At 35.7% G+C, this 20,482-nt stretch overlaps 2 protein-coding genes across 3 annotated transcripts; both read left to right on the forward strand.

Annotated features, from left to right (window-relative positions):
- The first annotated feature begins 196 nt into the window (after positions 1-196).
- Positions 197-5,986, forward strand: LOC133681335 (ABC transporter B family member 11-like). Its single transcript, XM_062104373.1, has 12 exons — positions 197-554; positions 710-764; positions 854-1,029; positions 1,133-1,354; positions 1,444-1,682; positions 1,831-2,356; positions 2,500-2,773; positions 3,172-4,052; positions 4,226-4,492; positions 4,569-4,832; positions 4,975-5,268; positions 5,464-5,986. The coding sequence occupies exons 1-12, from the start codon at positions 228-230 to the stop codon at positions 5,818-5,820; spliced, it is 3,882 nt and encodes a 1,293-aa protein (XP_061960357.1). The 5' UTR covers positions 197-227; the 3' UTR covers positions 5,821-5,986.
- A 5,978-nt stretch (positions 5,987-11,964) lies between these two features.
- On the forward strand, positions 11,965-19,048 carry LOC133683102 (ABC transporter B family member 11-like). Of its 2 annotated transcripts, none has more exons than XM_062106624.1 (13): positions 11,965-12,111; positions 13,242-13,632; positions 13,875-13,929; positions 14,019-14,194; positions 14,307-14,528; positions 14,633-14,871; positions 14,987-15,512; positions 15,617-15,890; positions 16,199-17,064; positions 17,310-17,576; positions 17,682-17,945; positions 18,064-18,357; positions 18,463-19,048. In XM_062106624.1, exons 2-13 carry the CDS (start codon positions 13,306-13,308, stop codon positions 18,817-18,819), a joined length of 3,867 nt encoding a protein of 1,288 aa, XP_061962608.1. In that variant the 5' UTR covers positions 11,965-12,111; positions 13,242-13,305; the 3' UTR covers positions 18,820-19,048. The 2 variants fall into 2 exon arrangements, with proteins under 2 accessions (XP_061962608.1, XP_061962609.1); XM_062106625.1 differs by having other exon boundaries at positions 13,305-13,632.
- Positions 19,049-20,482: the final 1,434 nt, after the last annotated feature.

The raw sequence follows: 20,482 nt of genomic DNA on the forward strand, positions 1-20,482 counted from the left end.
CATTTGTTATTCTCGCACTCTTTTTTTTTAATGTTAATTAGTACTGTGCATGCTATTTGGACTGCTGGAATTTTTTTCTTCTAGAGGTGTATTATATTTGTTTCAGTAAAAATTTAGTAAGGCCTGCGATTTAAAGTTGCAGATCTGCTTGTGCTCTGCAGCTGCAAACTTCGTTATATATATTCCGAGAGTAAATTGAGAACCGGTAATACCTTTAGGTTGGTGTTATGGCCCTAGAGAACGGCAGAAATGGTGAGAGTATGGACGAGGCCACCACATCGAAAAGACAGGAAGGGAAGGAGAAAAGTTCAGGCCCGAATAAGGAACTAGAAAAGCAAGAGAGGAGCAAAGAAGATGGGAAAACTAAAACTGTGCCATTCCCCAAGCTCTTTTCGTTTGCAGATTCCACAGATACTGTTTTGATGATCATTGGCTCGATTGGTGCTGTTGGAAATGGAATATCTTTGCCCCTTATGTCAATTCTATTGGGAGACGTGATTAATTCTTTCGGACAAAATCAGCATAATGAAAATGTGGTGCATTTAGTGTCCAAGGTAAGTACAATGAGCATTAATGTTTCTATCAGCTGAGATGCCTTAAGCACAAGTTAGTTCTGTATGTTTCTGATCAGGAGCATTAGATTTTTGGTTCTGTAATTATTTTTCTTCGCATAAAGATGTTGCTAATTTGTTAACTGCGAACATTTCAGGTATCTCTCAAATTTGTCTACTTGGCAGTGGGGTCTGGTGTAGGATCATTTCTGCGTGAGTACATACCCAATAATGCTAACGTACTGAAAGTGTCTTATTTTTCAGGAATTTGGGATTATTAAAGCTTTTCTGTTGTTTGTCAGAGGTGGCTTGCTGGATGGTCACGGGAGAGAGGCAGGCTGCTCGGATAAGGGGTACATATTTGAAAACCATACTGAAGCAAGACGTTGCCTTTTTTGATAAGGAAACAAACACTGGAGAGGTTGTTGGTAGAATGTCTGGTGACACTGTTCTTATACAAGATGCCATGGGTGAAAAGGTACTAAACTGTTCTTGTACTCTAACCAGAAGGAAAAACTACAGTGGATTTTATACATATTGCCATGTTTTTGTGGTTAGATAAGCCTTATTATTTCATTCAGGTTGGGAAATTTATACAGCTGCTATCAACATTCTTTGGAGGCTTTGCAATAGCATTTGTCCAAGGATGGCTTCTTACTCTTGTCATGTTATCTTCCATTCCCCTGATTGTGATAGCTGGTGCGGCCATGTCAATAATGATATCTAGGAAAGCATCTCTTGGACAAACTGCTTATGCAAAAGCAGCAATTGTCGTTGAACAGACACTTGGCTCGATCAGAACTGTATGTTTACATACGTAGAACTGGACTTTTCTTAGCAAAAAGGCAAAGAAAAACCAGTAAAGAGTGCTGATTGTTTAACTTTAATCCAGGTCGCGTCATTTACTTGTGAAGAGCAAGCCATAAGCAATTACCAGAAGTTTCTCATTACTGCTTACAAATCCGGGGTTCAAGAAGGCTTAGCGACTGGATTAGGTATTGGCATTGTTATGTTAGTAATCTTCAGCAGCTATGCTTTGGCAATATGGTTTGGTGGGAAGCTGATAGTGGAAAAAGGATACACTGGGGGCACAGTGATTAATGTGATTGTTGCTCTGTTGATCGGATCCACGTGAGTTCCTTTATGAAGCAAACATACACACACTTACATGCACAACGACGGCTGCAGAAACCAAAACATAAATTGATGTTCAAGCATTCAATATTTTTCTTAACAATTCGTCGTATTTTCTTTATGATTGACCATACGAATGTGTCAGGTCACTAGGTCAGGCATCTCCCTGCATGAGTGCATTTGTGGCTGGTCAAGCTGCAGCTTCTAAAATGTTTCAGACTATCAGTAGGGAGCCTAAGATAGACGCTTACGAAATGAGGGGAAAGATATTGAAGGACATCAACGGGGATATAGAATTGAGGGATGTGTATTTCAGTTATCCAGCCAGACCCGATGATCAAATATTTTCTGGTCTTTCTCTTCTCGTCCCAAGTGGCATAACTGCAGCTTTGGTTGGACAAAGTGGAAGTGGAAAGTCAACAGTCATCAGTCTGATAGAGAGATTTTATGATCCACAAGCTGGTGAAGTGCTCATAGATGGTATTAACCTCAAAGAATTTCAACTTAAGTGGATCCGAGAGAAAATTGGTCTTGTCAGCCAAGAACCTGTGTTGTTTACGTCCAGCATAAGGGATAACATTGCGTATGGAAAAGATGGTGCAACTACTGAAGAGATAAGAGCAGTAGCTGAACTTGCCAATGCTGCTAAATTCATAGATAAACTACCTCAGGTTATAAGTGGTTCCCTCTATTAGTTATTATACCCTCTATGCCAATTTATATTGTTTTCATTTTTATTTTTTTTGGTTGGGGGACTGGATCTCCAGGTTTTCCTTCTTTAATTTAATTTGGACCGTTGAATTTTGCTATCCAGGGACTAGACACCATGGTTGGTGAGCATGGAACTCAGATGTCAGGTGGGCAGAAACAGAGAATTGCAATAGCAAGAGCAATTCTGAAAGATCCACGAATTTTGCTTTTAGATGAAGCTACAAGTGCACTTGATGCAGAATCAGAAAGGATAGTGCAGGAGGCACTAGATAGGATTATGGTCAATCGAACAACTCTCATTGTTGCCCATCGTTTGAGCACTGTGAGAAATGTTGATTTGATTTCAGTTATTCACCATGGCAAGATAGTGGAAAAAGGTATCTCATAACTATCTACATATAGAGCAATGTCAGAAATGCTTGTCTAACTTCTTCTCACTGATATATATTCTTTATCCATTCTGAAACGTTTTGTGTATTTCCTTTCATGTTATGGATATTTATACATGCTGACATAGAATAATCCTACTCATTTACCTAGTTTCAATACACGTGTAGTAGCAGATATATGTGCTTAATTTGTTGTACCAGCATGCTCTAACTTTCGGCAGACAAGTCAGTTCTATATCGTACAAACTTAGAACAGCCTCCAGATTAAATTCCAAACTAGTTATTTCTCCTGGCTACTGAGGGATTATTTGTTCGGACATCTTGATTCTTGATGCAAAAGAAATAAGGAGATAATACAATTTAAAGCACTTCTGTTAATTGATCAGGCTCGCATTCAGAACTACTCAAGGATCCTGAAGGAGCTTACTCGCAGCTTATACGTTTACAAGAAGTAAATAAAGAGTCAGAGCATGAAACGGAAGACCACATGTCAGATATTACAATGGAATCCTTTAGACAGTCGAGTCCAAGAATTTCACTGGAACGATCTTTAAGCAGGGGATCTTCTGGAGCAGGAAATATAAGCCCACTCTCAGTCTCATTAGGTTTACATACTGCTGGATTCAGTGACCCTGACACTGATAATGCCCCGGGAGAAGTAGAAGCTTCTTCACATAAACCAAAAACTCCAGATGGCCCAATCCGCCGCCTTGCTTATCTGAACAAGCCAGAGATCCCGGTACTTATAGCTGGAGCTATCGCTGCAATTCTTAATGGTGTCATATTTCCAATTTTTGGCGTCCTACTTTCCAATGTGATTAAAACATTTTTTGAACCACCGCATGAATTGAGAAAGGATTCCAAGTTCTGGGCACTAATGTTTATGACGCTTGGCCTGGCATCATTTTTGGTGTTTCCAACACAAACATACTTATTTTCTGTGGCTGGATGCAAATTAATCCAAAGGATTCGATCTCTTTGTTTTGAGAAGGTAGTTCACATGGAGGTCGGCTGGTTCGATGAGCCTGAGCATTCAAGTGGGGTAATTGGTGCTAGACTCTCAGCAGATGCAGCAACAGTGCGTGCTCTGGTTGGAGACTCTCTAGCTCAGATGGTTCAAAACATCGCATCAGCAACAGCAGGTTTGGTCATTGCCTTCACTGCATGTTGGCAATTGGCCTTGATTATCCTTGTACTAATTCCTCTAGTAGGACTCAATGGAATTATTCAAATAAAGTTCATGAAAGGATTTAGTGCAGATGCAAAGGTATTGTTTTTAACTCGTGACCTTGTATTTGATTGCAGTAATAAGCTAAAGAATTTGAATTTTGACAAGTAAAAGAAGTTTTATTCATGTTCCCAGCCTTCTCTCAGAAATTACTATTTGTCAAGTTTACCATTTGAAATTAATCGTCGAATCACTAATCGAAATGGCTGCAGATGATGTATGAGGAAGCAAGTCAAGTTGCAAATGATGCTGTAGGCAGCATAAGAACTGTTGCCTCTTTCTGTGCTGAAGAGAAGGTGATGCAATTATACAAAAAGAAATGTGAAGGCCCTATGGAGACAGGAATAAAGCAAGGGCTGATCTGTGGAACAGGATTTGGAGTTTCTTTCTTCTTACTGTTTTCTGTCTATGCAACCAGTTTCTATGCGGGAGCTCAACTTGTCCAGCATGGGAAAACAACATTTACAGAAGTTTTTCGGGTGGGCATATCTTCCTAATTATTTTCATGGAGACTACTAACGTTTTAATGATACTTATCCATGTGTCTTCTGGCAGGTTTTCTTCGCTTTGACCATGGCAGCTATTGGAATTTCTCAAACAAGTTCCTTCGGTCCTGATTCCTCCAGTGCCAAGACTGCAGCTGCATCCATATTCTCTATTATAGACCGAAAGTCAAAGATGGATCCAAGTGACGAGTCAGGTACGAAATTAGACAGTGTGAGAGGAGAGATTGAACTTCATCACATAAGCTTCAAGTATCCAACTAGGCCAGATATTCAAATTTTCCGAGACCTCAGCTTGGTGATTCATTCTGGCAAGGTAATTTCTCATGCTTTAAAACCCATCTGCTTAATTGTTCCTAGCATATTGTCTTAAGAAAAATGGAATCCTGGAACCAGTGCTGTCATTTCGTTTGAAATGTCAATTTCTTAATTGTTTTAGTTTGAATCTGTTGTCTTAGACTGTAGCCCTGGTTGGAGAGAGTGGAAGTGGGAAATCAACGGTGATATCATTGTTGCAAAGATTTTATGATCCTCATTCAGGTCATATAACTCTAGATGGAGTTGACATTCAAAGTCTCCAACTCAAGTGGCTGAGGCAGCAGATGGGACTCGTGAGCCAAGAACCAGTCCTATTTAATGATACAATCCGTGCCAACATTGCATATGGAAAACAAGGGAAAGCGACGGAGACAGAGATTTTAGCTGCATCAGAGCTAGCCAATGCACACAATTTCATCAGTAGTCTACAACAGGTAATTAGAGAATTATGGAGCAGTGATCATCTCCTGATATTAAGTACACGGCTACATTTGTTAAAGCAAGCAGCTATGGTAGAGGTTCTATCTAGTAGGCTTTTGCAGAAATAGCTAGGAATAAAAACTCAGGCATGCACTCTCTTAATGTTGTTACTGGAAGCCAAGATGCTAATATCATAACGCAAAATGCAGGGTTATGATACCATAGTAGGAGAGCGAGGTGTCCAATTGTCAGGGGGGCAGAAACAAAGGGTAGCCATTGCACGTGCTATAGTCAAAAGTCCCAGAGTGCTTCTACTGGACGAGGCTACCAGTGCACTGGATGCTGAATCTGAGAGAACTGTTCAAGATGCACTGGACCGAGTCGTGGTGAACAGGACTACGGTCGTTGTAGCCCACCGGTTATCTACAATCAAGAATGCAGATGTTATTGCAGTGGTTAAAAATGGAGTTATTGTAGAGAAAGGCAAGCATGATACTTTGATCAATATCAAAGATGGTTTTTACGCCTCCTTGGTTGCCCTCCACATGACTGCCTCGACAGCTTAAGTCAACGAACTCAGCACTTCCAATTATTCAGCCACTTCATTATTTAATGGCGGGCTGCTATCTCCTCTTTTTCCAAACCTGTTTGTCTTCTTTTAAAATGTAGTGCAAGTTCTGACCAATGAATACTGGCAGCGAAAGAAGCTATACGCTACAGATTTGTTGCTTAGCTTACAGAGTGTCGTTGGATTTTCAAAAAAGTAACCCTAATGCAGCATCAATAAACAGTATTTAAGATTATGATAAAACTGTTTTTTTTCTTTAAAATATATCAAATTAATATTATTAGATAATATTTAAAATTAAAAAATTACTTTTTAAAATGTTTTTTTGCTTAAAAATATATTGAAATAATTTTTTATTTTTTTTAAATTTATTTTTGATATTAACATACCAAAACAATATAAAAATACTAAAAAATTTAATTTAAAAAAATCAAACTTTTTAAAAGCAGGGGCAGACAGAAAAAGTCAAAAAACAAACACAGTACTTGCTTGTAGCTCATTATGTGGAGTAAGAATATAAACAGTTGACCATTTTGGTGGGAATCGGTGTGGAAAAAACTAAAGAGAGCTAGCCAATGACTCCAGTTTTTAACGAATTCCGAAATTCCTACGGCGTTGGAAATGAATTTTAATTCAGGAGATCAAAAGTCATAGATGGGCTGCGAGTCTTGTCCCTATCATTCAAATATTCTGTCCCATCTTTAATATATATATATATATATAAAAAAAAAAAGAGAGAAGATTTTGGCCACTCCTAGTTTATCAAGCGAGTAAGGAACCGGTGGGGAGGACCCCCTGAAATTGACTTGGACGATGATGATTTATTGGTGGCTTCATTTTAGTCATGAAACTGCAAGATGCCTGGAAAACACACCATCTTCAAAGGGCTATGGTTTTGATCCACTTGGCTATAATTTCTTGGCGTGCTCCGAAGAAAAGAGCAGTCTAATCTTTCTCCAATCAACCTCTTATTTTGTCAAAATCTATCTCATATATTTCCACAGCAGTTCCCTGGAAAGTCATCCTGCTGGGGGCGTGAGATCATCGGTTTCAAACTTGCTAGCCTTTTGCCAAATTAATTCCTTATACGGTCAAGCCTTCAAGCTTTTTATATATATATATATTCTATCAGGTCAAGAGTTTCATTTGTGAATTAAGTTGTCACTGAAGGCAGAAGGACTGCACGATCTTCTTCTTATATAAATTAAGAAATTCAAGTGATATGGTAGCAATCTTTACAAGATCTTAAAACGTCGTGTCATCTTCGGCGATGGCTACATTGCATTTCCCTATGGCTTTTCTTACGCTGCGAAGAACCATTACTTAATAATTCAAGAAATCAAATTAAATAACCATAATTATCCCAATTCTTCCGTGTGATCTTGAACTGCTGGTCATCAGAAACTGCACTGCAGTACTGGCTGCCACCATCTTGACCATTGCTTCATCTCCCCTCCTGCCTCTCCTTTGACCTTTTCAAGATTCAAGACAGGGTTTTCTTAAAAAAGAAAATCCTTACATAAGAGAATTCTGTGTTTTGGCATTGCGTTTGTAACTGTGTTTTATCAAAATTTGAATTTTTTTTTTTTGCTAAAATTGAGTGTGATTTGTATTTTTTGGATCGTTTTGATATGCTGATGTCAAAAATGATTTTTAAAAAATAAAAATACATCATTGGCATGCATTTCGGCACGAAAAGTTATTTGAAAAGCACCCGCAACCACACCGTCAAACACGCTCCATGGTCATTTATTTATTAATTGTTCTTGTTTTATTTTATTTTTATTCGAGATTGTTACTTTCCTTTTTTTTTATGGGTAGTGGTGGTACTGCTGTTGTTTTCATATTATTATTTTAAAAATATATATATTAAAATAATTTATTTTATTTTTTAAAAAAATATTTTTTATATCACCAGTTAAAATAATTTAAGAATATTAAAGAAAAATACAAAAACACCCGCCAAAATACACAGTAATTAAAACTCATGCCGGCAAAACATAACACGTTGCGCAATCTTGTAATGATTGAGGATCGGGTTTCAAGGAACATCTCATTCCTGGAAAGATCCTGATATAGTAATTTTCTAAGCATAAGGAGTACTTTGTTTGACGAGTCCATGCGGTGTTTCAGGATCCATCCAGATCTCTATAATATTTGGCCCTTTCTTGATTTGGCTTTTTCTTATCATATCAGAAGAGTATCAAAATTATCAATTTAAAAAGAAAAAAAGTTTGATCAACAAATTAATTAATTATATATATATAGCACGTAAATCCACGTAGTATGGTGGAATATTATACCAAAAAAAGTATAATATGTAAATCCATTTAAATAGATGACTAAGTACGTATTATAATTATACTCTCTTTTTTTTTGGTGAAATTAGAAGAAAAAAAAACTTAAATAAAAAAAAACATTGTTACAATTAATAATTTTTCGTGAGTGTGAATACAATGAATTAGCCACAACATTTAATATTTTGTTAATTAGATCATTGATTTCTGCTACGCTGTTAGTCGAATCAATTTTTTCTTAACATAAAAAAATATTTAAGTTTTGCTAGCATGTTTTCTAATAAAAAAATAATTATAAACTCAAAATATAATGCATGTTAGACAATATCTCTTTTAAAATATTAATACAACGATTTATTTGATGATATTAAAAAAAAACATTGAGAATACAACATATTGGATCAATCATGGTTAACCTATCAAATTTATGAACTGAGTTATGAGACCATAATAACCGTATAGAAAGTAAATAAAAATAAATTATAAAGGTCAATTCCTAATCAACCCAATATTGAAGGAAAAAAATTAAGAAAAGAATATATATATTAAATTAAAAAATAACAAAAAAAATACTCGAGTTAACATGTCAAATTTGCAACTCGGGTCATGAGATCATAACAACCTCATAGAGAGTATAAAAAAAAACTACGAAGCGTAATTTTCAACCATCATAGTATTAAAGGATGAAAAGCAAATCTATTAAAAAAGAAAAAAAAAATCAATCAGGGCTAACATGTTAAACCTGCAACATGAGACTAGGACAACTTCATAAAAATAAAATAAAATAAACCATGAAGCTTTTTCCCAATAAATTCAACATTGAAAGTTGAAGTCAAGACAAAAAAAAAATTTATAAGACTGAGATAACTTTACAAAAAACATGTTGAAAAAAAATTACAAAACTCAATTCCCAAACAATTTAATGTTGAAAAATAATTTTTTTAAAAAAAAACTAAATAGAAAAAAAGAAGATTGAGTTATTAGATGATGAAGTTGAAAAAATATATATTTAATTAAAATATGACAAAAAAATGAATTAAATCAACTCGGGTCAATCTATCGAACTCGCGATCTGGTTCATGAGATGAGGATAACCTCATGGAAAAGAAAAAAAAACTCTATTAAAAAATATATTCAAGTTAAAAAATGATCCTAAAAAATAAACAGAGTCAACTTATTAAACCTGCAACTCGTGTTGTGAAATCAAAATAATCTCATAGAAAACATATTGAAAGAAACTAAAAAGTTAATTTCCAATCAATATAAAGTTGAAGGATGAAATTGAAAAATAATTAATTAAAAAAAAGTGAACTAAATAAATAACATGAGTCAATTTTTTAAACTTACGACATGAATCATAAGATTAAGATAGATTAATAAAAAAAATATAAATTTTTTTTCCAAACAGATCCAGATTAGTAAATAACCCAACTATAAAAAAATTAAAAAAAACCCCATAAAGTTGAAGAATAAATTTTAAAAAATAGTTGTTGAAAGGTTAAATTAAAAAAATAATATTATGTGAGCAGTGCGGCTTTGTTAATGTTAGTTAATTAACTATAAAAGGCGTATAAACGTTGTTATTGGTTCGCTTTTTAATGATTCCGGATGCTAAGGAGCACGCCATGCTTGACAAGGTTATATCGCACAGGATCATTTTCACGTGATCAGCGCTGGAAGAACTTCTGTCGGTGCACCATTTGAATCCCGGATTGACCGGGTGGGTTGAATTAGGATCCAGTCAACCTGATCCTAAAACTGGTCCGGGTGAAGGTAAAAATCTGCTTGGAAGTTGACCCGGTAAAACCCGATAAACCCGGATGAGACCTGACCTTATTTTCTTTGGCAACTGTCTTGCTCTTCGTCTCTCCTTCCATGGCAACTGTCTTGCCCAAGGTTTCTCTATACACTGTCTATCATTTTATTTCTCTACACAATAAAAGAAAAAAAATGGAAAAAACAAGTGAAATTGAAGGGCTAATATCAGCAATAACAGCCTCCTTTTCTTTTTCTCAATCAAATTTTGTTTTTTTTTTTTTTTCTGATGGCCCTTTTAGTTTCTCTTCTTCAAACCCTTCTCCTTCCCCTCAATCTTCTTCGTCTTCTTCTTCTGTACAATCTCAGCCATCCACTTTGCCTCAATCAACAGCGGGGGGTAATCTAGAGCTCCTAGGAATGGTCATCCACGAACAACACTGCTGGGTTTGATCATGAAGCTTTAGAGAGAGGTGCTAAGGTTTTGAGAGAGTAATCCTCTTTTTTTCATGCTAAAAAGGTTGAAAGTTTTCAAGGTGTCCACAAATACAATTTGTATGGTGCTTTTACTTTTTTATGTTTTTGGTGGTGGGATTCATGGAAAATTTATGGAAATGGATTTTCAGGTTTGCTTGTTTACAAATATAGTTTGTAAGGGTGTCAGCAAAAAAAATTCACGAAACCCAATAAACTTTTCGTTGGTTTTGCTGGGTTTTTTAATTGGAATTGATTTTCTTTATTGAGTTTTTTTATTGGGTTTTTAATTGGAAGTATTTTTGTAAAATTTCTTACCAATTTTTTTTGGTCTTGTACAAGAAATGACAGCATCAACGTGGATGGGGTATAACTATACAATTCATGGGATATAACAGGCAAAATTAATTATGTTGCCTAAACTGAAAGTTGCTTTTTGGAGCATTTGCTTTAGTGAGAAGTTGAAATCCAATAGGTTTTTTTTTAGGTTGATCCGGGTTAACCCGGGTCAATTTATCTGATCTATAATCCAATTATTAGACCAGATCGATTACCAGATAGGGTTTAAAACTATGCACGCAACCATGTATGCAATTCTTATTGATGCTGGAATCATGAACAGTTGGGAGTTTTTCTAACAAAGATTTTACGTTGGAAAAGTTAAAATACCTAAAAGATATCTTTAAATAAGTTTATATGTGAACTGAGATTAAATTAATTATATATATATATATATATATATAATGTGCATCCTTGTATTATTCTAATATATTCACTTAATGTATTTAAAAATAAATTCTCAAGAAGCATGGACAAATACTATTTTTAATCCAAAAATTCACAAGTATCCTCTCTATTTTTTCTTTCCATACAATAAATATTTGACTGTACCTTTTATTTTAATCTCGTGTAGGAATTTAACTTGGATTATATGTATTAATAATTTTTTTATGATTTTAGACTATTTAATGTGTTAATGTTAAAAATTAATTTTAAAAAATAAAAAATATATTATTGTGTAACATTGTTATATTCATATCAATAAAACTCCATTTTACATTATATAAAAAAAACTAATAATATTCTAAAATTTTCATGTGAGCTACAGAAGTGAAAACAATAGAATATAATAAATGAACGTGATTTCTGCGGCGACTGAGTCTAATTTGTGAATTGTTTTTTTTTTTTTTTGCGGAATAGAACAAAATATACGGCTTCTAGAAGACAGGGAATTAACAATAAAGGTGTACAGCTGTGCAGACTATAGAGGAGGAGTAATTTAGTCACTTATCCTTGAATAAAAATGAAAAGACAAAACGGTTGACAATCACGAGAGCGAAACATTTGACTCTTTTTATTTTATATTTATATTTTTATTATTTTCATATTAAAATAAATTTTAAAAAATAAAAAATATTATTTTAATATATTCAAAATAGTGTAATAATAGTTTTTTAAAAAATATGTTTTTGCTTAATTTTTTTTTTAAAAAAATATTTTTTATTATTTAAAATTTATTTTTAATATTAATACAAAATAAAATCATAAAAAAATATTATTATTTTTTAAAAAAATATTCCAAAGAGACACGGCCTGTTTGCCTTGTTTGTCATCCAGTTAAATTTTTGTTATTGTTATTTGTATTCGAAGAAAACCATGATAACTACAACGTGACTGGAAAACTGTCACTAGCTAAAACACGATATGCCTGCCTGAAGGCACCAAGATTTCATTACTCAAGTCCACAGTGCCAAAATCCTAAGGTATTTTGCTCATTTCAGCCCCCCTCCCTCCTTTTGGCTCTCTTTGCTAATTAATTTACTTATCAAAGAAATTCTCTTTTGTATCGTTCTTTGGATATTTGCTTGGTTTATTATGGTTTGCTATGCTTTAATGGGTTGTGGGGGTGGTGGAAATGATTTCATTGGAATAGAAAGTCATCTTGCCTTGCTGCTTTTCTTTTCTTTTCTTTTCAAGTGCTAGTTGAATGGACACCATAGATTGCAAGTGTTTCTTTCTTTTCTTGAATGAACGAAGACATGAGACACCTCTCTCTCTCTCTCTCTCTCTCTTCCGAATACAAGAGAAAGAGCTTGTCAGCCAGCCTCTTATCTTTCAAGTACTGAATTAAAAAAACAGGGCGAGGATCAGTTGTTTTCACAAACATGGGCTCTTCTCTTTAATTATCACAACCGAGCTATATACTCTTGCATGGAGTGTCTAAACATTTCATGTTATAGATTCCTAGCTGCTTAGAGTATTTGTCATAAGGCCATCAACAAACTAGTTAATCCCTCCAAGCGGGTAAATCAATAACATGACAGTTGCCAACGAACAGCTGCCAGTTTGAGGATTCAAAGAAGATTGAAAAGATGAGTTCTGTGGTCGAATTAAGATGACAAGAAATTTAATGAAAATCTGCCACAAGAGGTGATGTTTGATGGTGATGGAGTAAGGGCGAATTGAATATTCAGAGGGGGGGGGGGGCCTTTTATCTTCTAAAATATGGTAACAGGGATGGAGCGTGACAACTTTGAATCAGCACCTCCATTATGGTCCATTTGACTTTCTAGAAGGTGGCGAATTCTTCTTTTCCGGACCAATTTTCGCTTGTTTGTCCCGCTTGCCATGCCATTTAATATGCATTTGAAGTAAAATATCAGGAACTTTCAGTCCTTTCGAATCCTGCTAGTTATTTAAATCAAATGAAGACTGTTCAAACGCACTTGTAAAGAAAGTCCTTGACTAGGATTAGTGATTAAGGTGCTATTGGGATTTTCTATTACGAATATTGATCCATCCACTGAAGTTTTTCAATTTTCTAAAAACATTGAATACAACTACAGTTTTTCCACTTAGTTGATTAAACTTGGCGAGTATATGTGCTCTGCAGACTGCAACATAAATTCTGTGAGTTTTGAGACCGGTGGAGAGTCTGATTTAATATCTGGTTCAGGATGATGGAAAATGGCTTGGAAGGTGATGCAAGGATCCCTCAAGCCACCACCTCTTCACCATACAACGATGATGAGAGGCACCTCGGCGATAACGGGATTGAAGAAGAACCTGAGAATAGCAAAGAAGATGAGAAGAGTAAATCAGTTCCATTTTTTAAGCTCTTCTCGTTTTCAGATTCTACTGATTTCCTGTTGATGTTCTTGGGCACACTTGGTGCAATTGGGAACGGCTTGGCCATGCCTCTCATGACTTTACTGTTGGGAGACGTGATCAATGCATTTGGAAATAACCAGCTTAGCAAAGACATGACTGATTTGGTCTCCAAGGTATAAAAATGCTGTCATATGCTTAAGCGTACAGTACCAGGCTAGTTTTCATATTTTTGTTGTTGGAACCATGCCTATAGAATTGGACTTACCTGACATCTGATAATAATTTTCCCTCAATAGTTAGGCTGTAAATTGGGATTTGACATTAGGGATTTTACCAATCCCCCTGTTGTTTCGTTCTTGAATTGTTTGAATTGGAAGTATAAATATTTTACTAATGGTACCTGCAAATATTTTAGGTCTCTCTGAAGTATGTCTACTTGGCAATCGGTTCTGGAATAGCAGCTTGCCTTCGTAAGCACATCTCACTCTTAAAACCAAAATAAATTTTTGCGATGAATTGTGAATTAACAGGAAAAAGCCACGTGTTTGGTTCTTGTCAGAGGTGACTTGCTGGATAGTCACAGGGGAAAGACAGTCATCACGCATAAGGAGTTTGTATTTGAAAACTATATTGAGACAAGACATTGCTTTCTTTGACAAGGAAACGAACACAGGAGAGGTTGTTGGTAGAATGTCCGGTGACACGGTTCTTATACAAGATGCAATGGGTGAAAAGGTACTATTCTGCTAAAATGGGGATAAATTCACCAAAAGAAAAAGGCGCAATGACTTTTCATAGGACTTTCCATGCTATCCCCATGTCAAATAATTCTGCTTATTTTGTGCAGGTTGGAAAATTTGTGCAGCTGATGGCAACATTTATAGGAGGCTTTTCGGTGGCATTTTACAAAGGATGGTTGCTAGCCGTTGTCATGCTATCGGCTATTCCCCTCCTAGTGCTAGCTGGAGCGTCTATGGCCCTTTTTATATCCAAAATGGCAGCTCGTGGACAAAATGCTTATGCAGAAGCAGCAAATGTAGTGGAACAGACGATTGGAGGAATCAGAACTGTATGTTACATTAAGAAAAATAATTGCTTAGAACAGAAAATAAACGTCTAGTTTCACCATCTATTGCTTGGTCAAACCATGATGATATTTCTTTGATATTCCAGGTTGCATCATTTACTGGAGAGAAGAGAGCTGTAAATATTTACAACCAGCTTCTTGTAATTGCTTATCGATCAGGTGTGCAAGAAGGCATTTTTTCGGGATTTGGTGTTGGTGTGGTTATGTTAATTGTTTTCTGTAGTTATGCTGTGGCTGTATGGTTTGGTGCAAAGATGGTGTTGGAAAAGGGATATACTGGGGGTGAAGTGATTAATGTGATTGTTGCTGTTTTGACTGGTTCCATGTAAGTTCATTCTTTAATTTGTTGTATATGTAATATGATTGCTTGGAAGTTGGGACTATATCTTCTTTGATGAGTCATTTTGCTTATTTCTGGCATTACTGTGTCGATTTCATAGGTCTTTGGGACAAGCGTCTCCCTGCATGAGTGCTTTTTCTGCTGGTCGAGCTGCAGCATATAAGATGTTTGAAACTATTAACAGGCAGCCAGAGATAGATGCTTATGATAAGAGAGGAAAAGTATTGGATGAAATTCACGGAGACATAGAATTGCGGGATGTGTATTTCAGTTATCCAGCCAGACCAGATGAGCCAATATTTAGTGGATTCTCTCTTTCAATCCCAAGTGGCACAACAGCAGCTTTGGTTGGGCATAGTGGAAGTGGGAAATCAACAGTGATCAGTCTGTTAGAGAGATTTTACGATCCCCTATCTGGAGAAGTTCTTATAGATGGCATTAACATCAAAGAACTTCAACTTAAATGGATTAGAGAAAAAACTGGTCTTGTCAGCCAGGAACCGGTGTTGTTTGCATCTAGCATCAAGGAGAATATTGCATATGGGAAGGATGGTGCAACAATTGAAGAGATAAGAGCTGCAGCTGAACTTGCCAATGCTGCCAAATTCATTGATAAACTACCTCAGGTTCTTAACAACTGCCTGTTTGTTAACTAATTCAAGTGCTTATTTCAATTTTATGATTACATGAATCAATCATTAACCTTAACAATTTTCATATTTGCATCCAGGGTTTTGACACCATGGTTGGAGAGCATGGAACTCAGCTTTCTGGTGGACAGAAGCAGAGAATTGCAATAGCCAGGGCAATCTTGAAGAACCCCCGGATTTTACTTTTAGATGAAGCTACAAGTGCACTTGATGCAGAATCTGAGAGGGTAGTGCAAGAGGCATTGGACAATATTATGGTGGACCGAACTACTGTTATTGTTGCTCATCGATTGACCACTGTGAGAAATGCCGATATGATCGCGGTCATCCATCGAGGAAAGATGGTTGAAAAAGGTACATCTCACAAAAATCTCGTTAGCATTTGACATGCTGGCAGGTTAGCATGAAATGCACTTTTCAGCATGCTATTCACTTGTTAAATTCTACTGGAGTTAGAACTTTTTTATTTCTTCACATCCTAGCATGTTCTTTAGAAATTTGAATTTTTACCATGTAATATAGTTTTGTTCTTTCTTGATGTTTATCTTGAATATATCTATTAGTACTTCTACTAAGAGAAAGGAAACAACTCTTTTTTATTACATGATGCGACGGTAATAGAGTCGGAGACAAACATGTTAATACATGTGTCAATTGAGCAGGTACACATTCAGAACTACTTGAGGATCCTGATGGAGCATACTCTCAGCTTGTACGCTTACAAGAAATGAACAAAGGGTCAGAACAAGCAGCACTTGAATCAGAAATTACCATGGAATCATTTAGACAATCAAGTCAAAGAAGATCAATTCGACGATCCATAAGTCGAGGATCATCAATCGGTAGCAGCCGCCACTCTTTCACCCTCCCATTTGGTTTACCAACAGGATTCAGTGTCCATGACAATGTGTATGATGAGCCAGATGATATTCTGCCACCAGAAGATGCCCCAGATGTCCCAATCAGCCGCCTTGCCTCTCTCAACAAGCCAGAAATCCCAGTTCTTATAATTGGCACTATTGCAGCATGTATCCATGGTACAATACTACCAATTTATGGCACGCTAATGTCCAAAGCAATCAAAACATTTTTCCTACCACCACATGAACTAAGAAAGGATTCGAAATTCTGGGCAGTAATGTTTATGGTGCTTGGTGTGGCTGCATTTGTGGTAATTCCAGTGAGATCATACTTCTTTTCAGTGGCTGGATGTAAGTTAATCCAGAGGATTAGATCAATGTGTTTTGAGAAGGTGGTTAACATGGAGGTTAGCTGGTTCGATGAGCCTCAGCACTCAAGTGGGGCAATTGGTGCTAGGCTTGCAGCAGATGCTTCAATAGTCCGTTCTCTGGTGGGAGATCAATTAGCTTCTATTGTTCAAAATATTGCTACTGTAACGTCAGCTATGATCATTGCTTTTACTGCAAGCTGGCAACTAGCACTTGTTATCCTTGCATTGATCCCTCTCATAGGCATCAATGGAGTTATCCAAATGAAGTTCATGAAAGGATTCAGCGCAGATGCAAAGGTATGCCCTTAAAGCTAATCAGCCTGTATTTTAGTTGAAAAAGGTAAAGGAATATAGTTGAATTCATCTATCTAACAACCCACTGGAACAGTCAAACCGCCGCATCCAAAGCTTCTATTTTATTTTGCTAGGAAGTTTATAGTGTTGCGAGATTCTTGACAACATAATTTTTCATTATATAAATGTAACCTATAACTTACACATTTAAAGCTAGTTATTGTGACAAATTAAACTGGTTTTTGTAGATGATGTATGAAGAAGCAAGCCAAGTGGCTAATGATGCTGTTTGCAGCATAAGAACAGTTGCTTCTTTCTGTGCCGAAGAAAAGGTGATGCAACTTTACCTAGGCAAATGTCGAGGTCCCATGAAGGCGGGAGTAAGGCTAGGATGGGTCAGTGGTATCGGATTTGGAGTATCTTCTTTCTTACTGTATTGTTTCTATGCGACTAGTTTCTATGCTGGAGCTCGTCTAGTTGACACCGGCCACATAACATTCCAAGATGTTTTTCAAGTGGGTATTTCTTATATTTCTTTAAGTTTTGTCCCTAGAATTTTAGAGCTTCAAAAGGATAAAATATAGTTTCAAACGATATTGAGGTACTTATTCTCCTTGCAGGTTTTCTTTGCTTTGACATTGGCATCTGTAGGAATTTCTCATTCAAGCACATTCACTACCGATACCACCAAAGCAAAAGGTGCTGCTGCTTCTGTATTTTCAATCATAGACCGGAAGTCAAAGATCGACCCCAGTGACGAGTCGGGAATAACATTAGAGAATGTGAAGGGAGAAATTGAGCTTCGTCATGTGAGCTTTAAGTATCCAACCAGGCCAGATATCCAAATCTTCCGGGACATCAACTTGTTTATGCGTGCTGGGAAGGTAAGTCTTCTATGGTGTCATAACTTGTTGTTTCAAGCATTTAGTATATGAACTAAAAAAGAGAGCATCGATTAATAATGTGTCAGAAGTTATATTTATTTGATTGAATTTCTTTCAGACTGTAGCTCTGGTTGGAGAAAGCGGGAGTGGGAAATCAACTGTGGTCGCATTGTTGCAAAGATTTTATGATCCGGACTCAGGTCACATCACTCTTGATGGAACTGAAATTCAAAAGCTACAATTAAAGTGGTTAAGGCAGCAAATGGGGCTTGTAGGCCAGGAGCCTGTTTTGTTCAATGACACAATCCGTGCCAACATTGCATATGGGAAGGGAGGAGATGCAACTGAGGCAGAAATTATATCTGCAGCAGAGTTGGCCAATGCCCACAAGTTCATTAGTGGTTTACAACAGGTAGGGTTTAGTCAAGTCTGTTTTTCCATTGATCAATCATAGATCAAAGATATAATGCAGAAACACTGACCAAGTTCTTGTTTCCTGTGGCAATGCAAAATGCAGGGATATAACACTGGAGTAGGAGACCGCGGAATCCAGTTATCTGGGGGGCAGAAGCAAAGGGTAGCCATTGCCCGCGCCATAGTGAAAAATCCAAAGATTTTACTGTTAGATGAGGCTACAAGTGCATTAGATGCTGAGTCTGAAAGAGTGGTTCAATCTGCATTAGAACGAGTCATGGTAAACAGGACTACAGTTGTTGTAGCCCATCGATTATCCACAATCAGGAATGCAGATCTAATCGCAGTGGTTAAAAATGGAGTTATTGTAGAAAAAGGAAGGCATGAGAGTTTGATCAACATCAAAGATGGTTACTATGCCTCCTTAGTGGCACTTCACACAAATGCAAAAACTGCATGAGCTCCTCGCACAAGGAAAGTGGGAGCAACAAAATCTTTTTTTTTTTTTTAGAGGTTCTTAAATATTCACTGGTAGATGAATAAGAAAAGAGCCAAGTTGCAAGTAGTCAGAAATCTTTCTAAAATAGCACAGTTCTTTTCTTATTATAAAAGAAAGTAAGCTAAGAAATTTGTAATATATATTACATTACATTATATTATAATTAAGTCATATATCTTTTCCATGGTGATCCACGGTGCTTTTTTTTATTATCATTTTAGTCATTGATTATCCTTTTGTGGCTGAATTAATCGCTAATTTCTTATAATTTATTATGTAAAGCAAATCATTAAAAATGGGAATCAAAGTGTAGAACGTGGAAAACATGCATGGTTGCTTTGAAATTCACACAAAAAATTTCATTTCAATCCCCTTATTTTTCTTTTAGTCTCTTTAGTTTCTATAATTTTATTTTTGGTTCATAATTGTATCATGTTTATTTTTTGATAAAAAATAGTTTCTATAATTTTATTTTTGGTTCATAATTGTATCATGTTTATTTTTTGATTCCTGGTTCAAGAGAATGGAAAAAAATTACTAGAAAACATGTTAAATTTAGTATTGATGGGTTTTATTCAATAAAAAAAGTTTAATTGAAAAGTTGTTTGACTCTCATTTTGATGAAAAAAGTTGATGGAGGTTAAGAGATATATTTTATTAGGTTGATTTTGTGTTTTTTGAATTGATTTAAAGTTTTTTTTTACTTGATAAAATTAGTTTATTGAGGTGTTAAGAATTTTTATTAGAAGTTTTTAGTTCAAAATAGCTTGAAATGGATTTTTAAGCCAAAGAAAAAATCAAAGCTTGATTTTCCAATTATATTTCAGTGATTGAAATCTGGATAAGTAAAAAACGTGTGACTTACTATTTATTTTTTTATTTTATTTTTTAAATAATAAATAACATGTTGTCTGTTTTTTTTATAAAAAAAAATCGGCCACGGAGACCTAACTTTACAGACCTACTCATGTTTAGCACTTTTTCTATTAACCCGAGCTCTATCTTTTTATATTTTTTTATCAGATTTATATTTAAATACAGTAATAAAAAAAATTCTTTAGCATTGTTAAAAAAAATTAATTTGTCCCGACACAAAAGAAAAAACATTAGTTAAAAATATATGAGTTTTTTTTGTAAGTTGAATGTGAGTGTCCGAGCTAGCTTGCTCGTACATCAACTAATTTCACGGGCTCTGAAGTTAACGACCATGTAAGTCTCCAGTGGCTATCATATGAGCAACAACGGGCTCAAACATAAGATCACATGGAAAATAAATTTTTTGATTTTAAATTCTTATGATTGAGCTATCATCATGATAGTTAAATACATGGGTTTTTAATTAATTAGCCTGGTGCGGTTTCTTCCACTCAATAGTTTGAAAAATTGATGTGGCGTGAAGAAGTAAAAGAAGGCGGCGGGTATCCTTTCAAGTGAGCTCCCCAACTTGTTTTCTTGACTGCAGCTTTTCCGTGATCATTTCTCTTAACACTTGTCAAAAGCATCCAGTTTTTAAATTTCTGTGAACACTGGCTTGGCATTTGCGTTTGACCGTTGCTGTGTTTGATTGTCAACGTTCACGATGGGATGAAGGTTCCTTCCATGGCCAGAAAAAATCATTTCTTTT

Source organism: Populus nigra, chromosome 2 (genome assembly GCF_951802175.1).
Source record: "Populus nigra chromosome 2, ddPopNigr1.1, whole genome shotgun sequence".
In the NCBI taxonomy this organism is placed as follows: domain Eukaryota; kingdom Viridiplantae; phylum Streptophyta; class Magnoliopsida; order Malpighiales; family Salicaceae; genus Populus; species Populus nigra.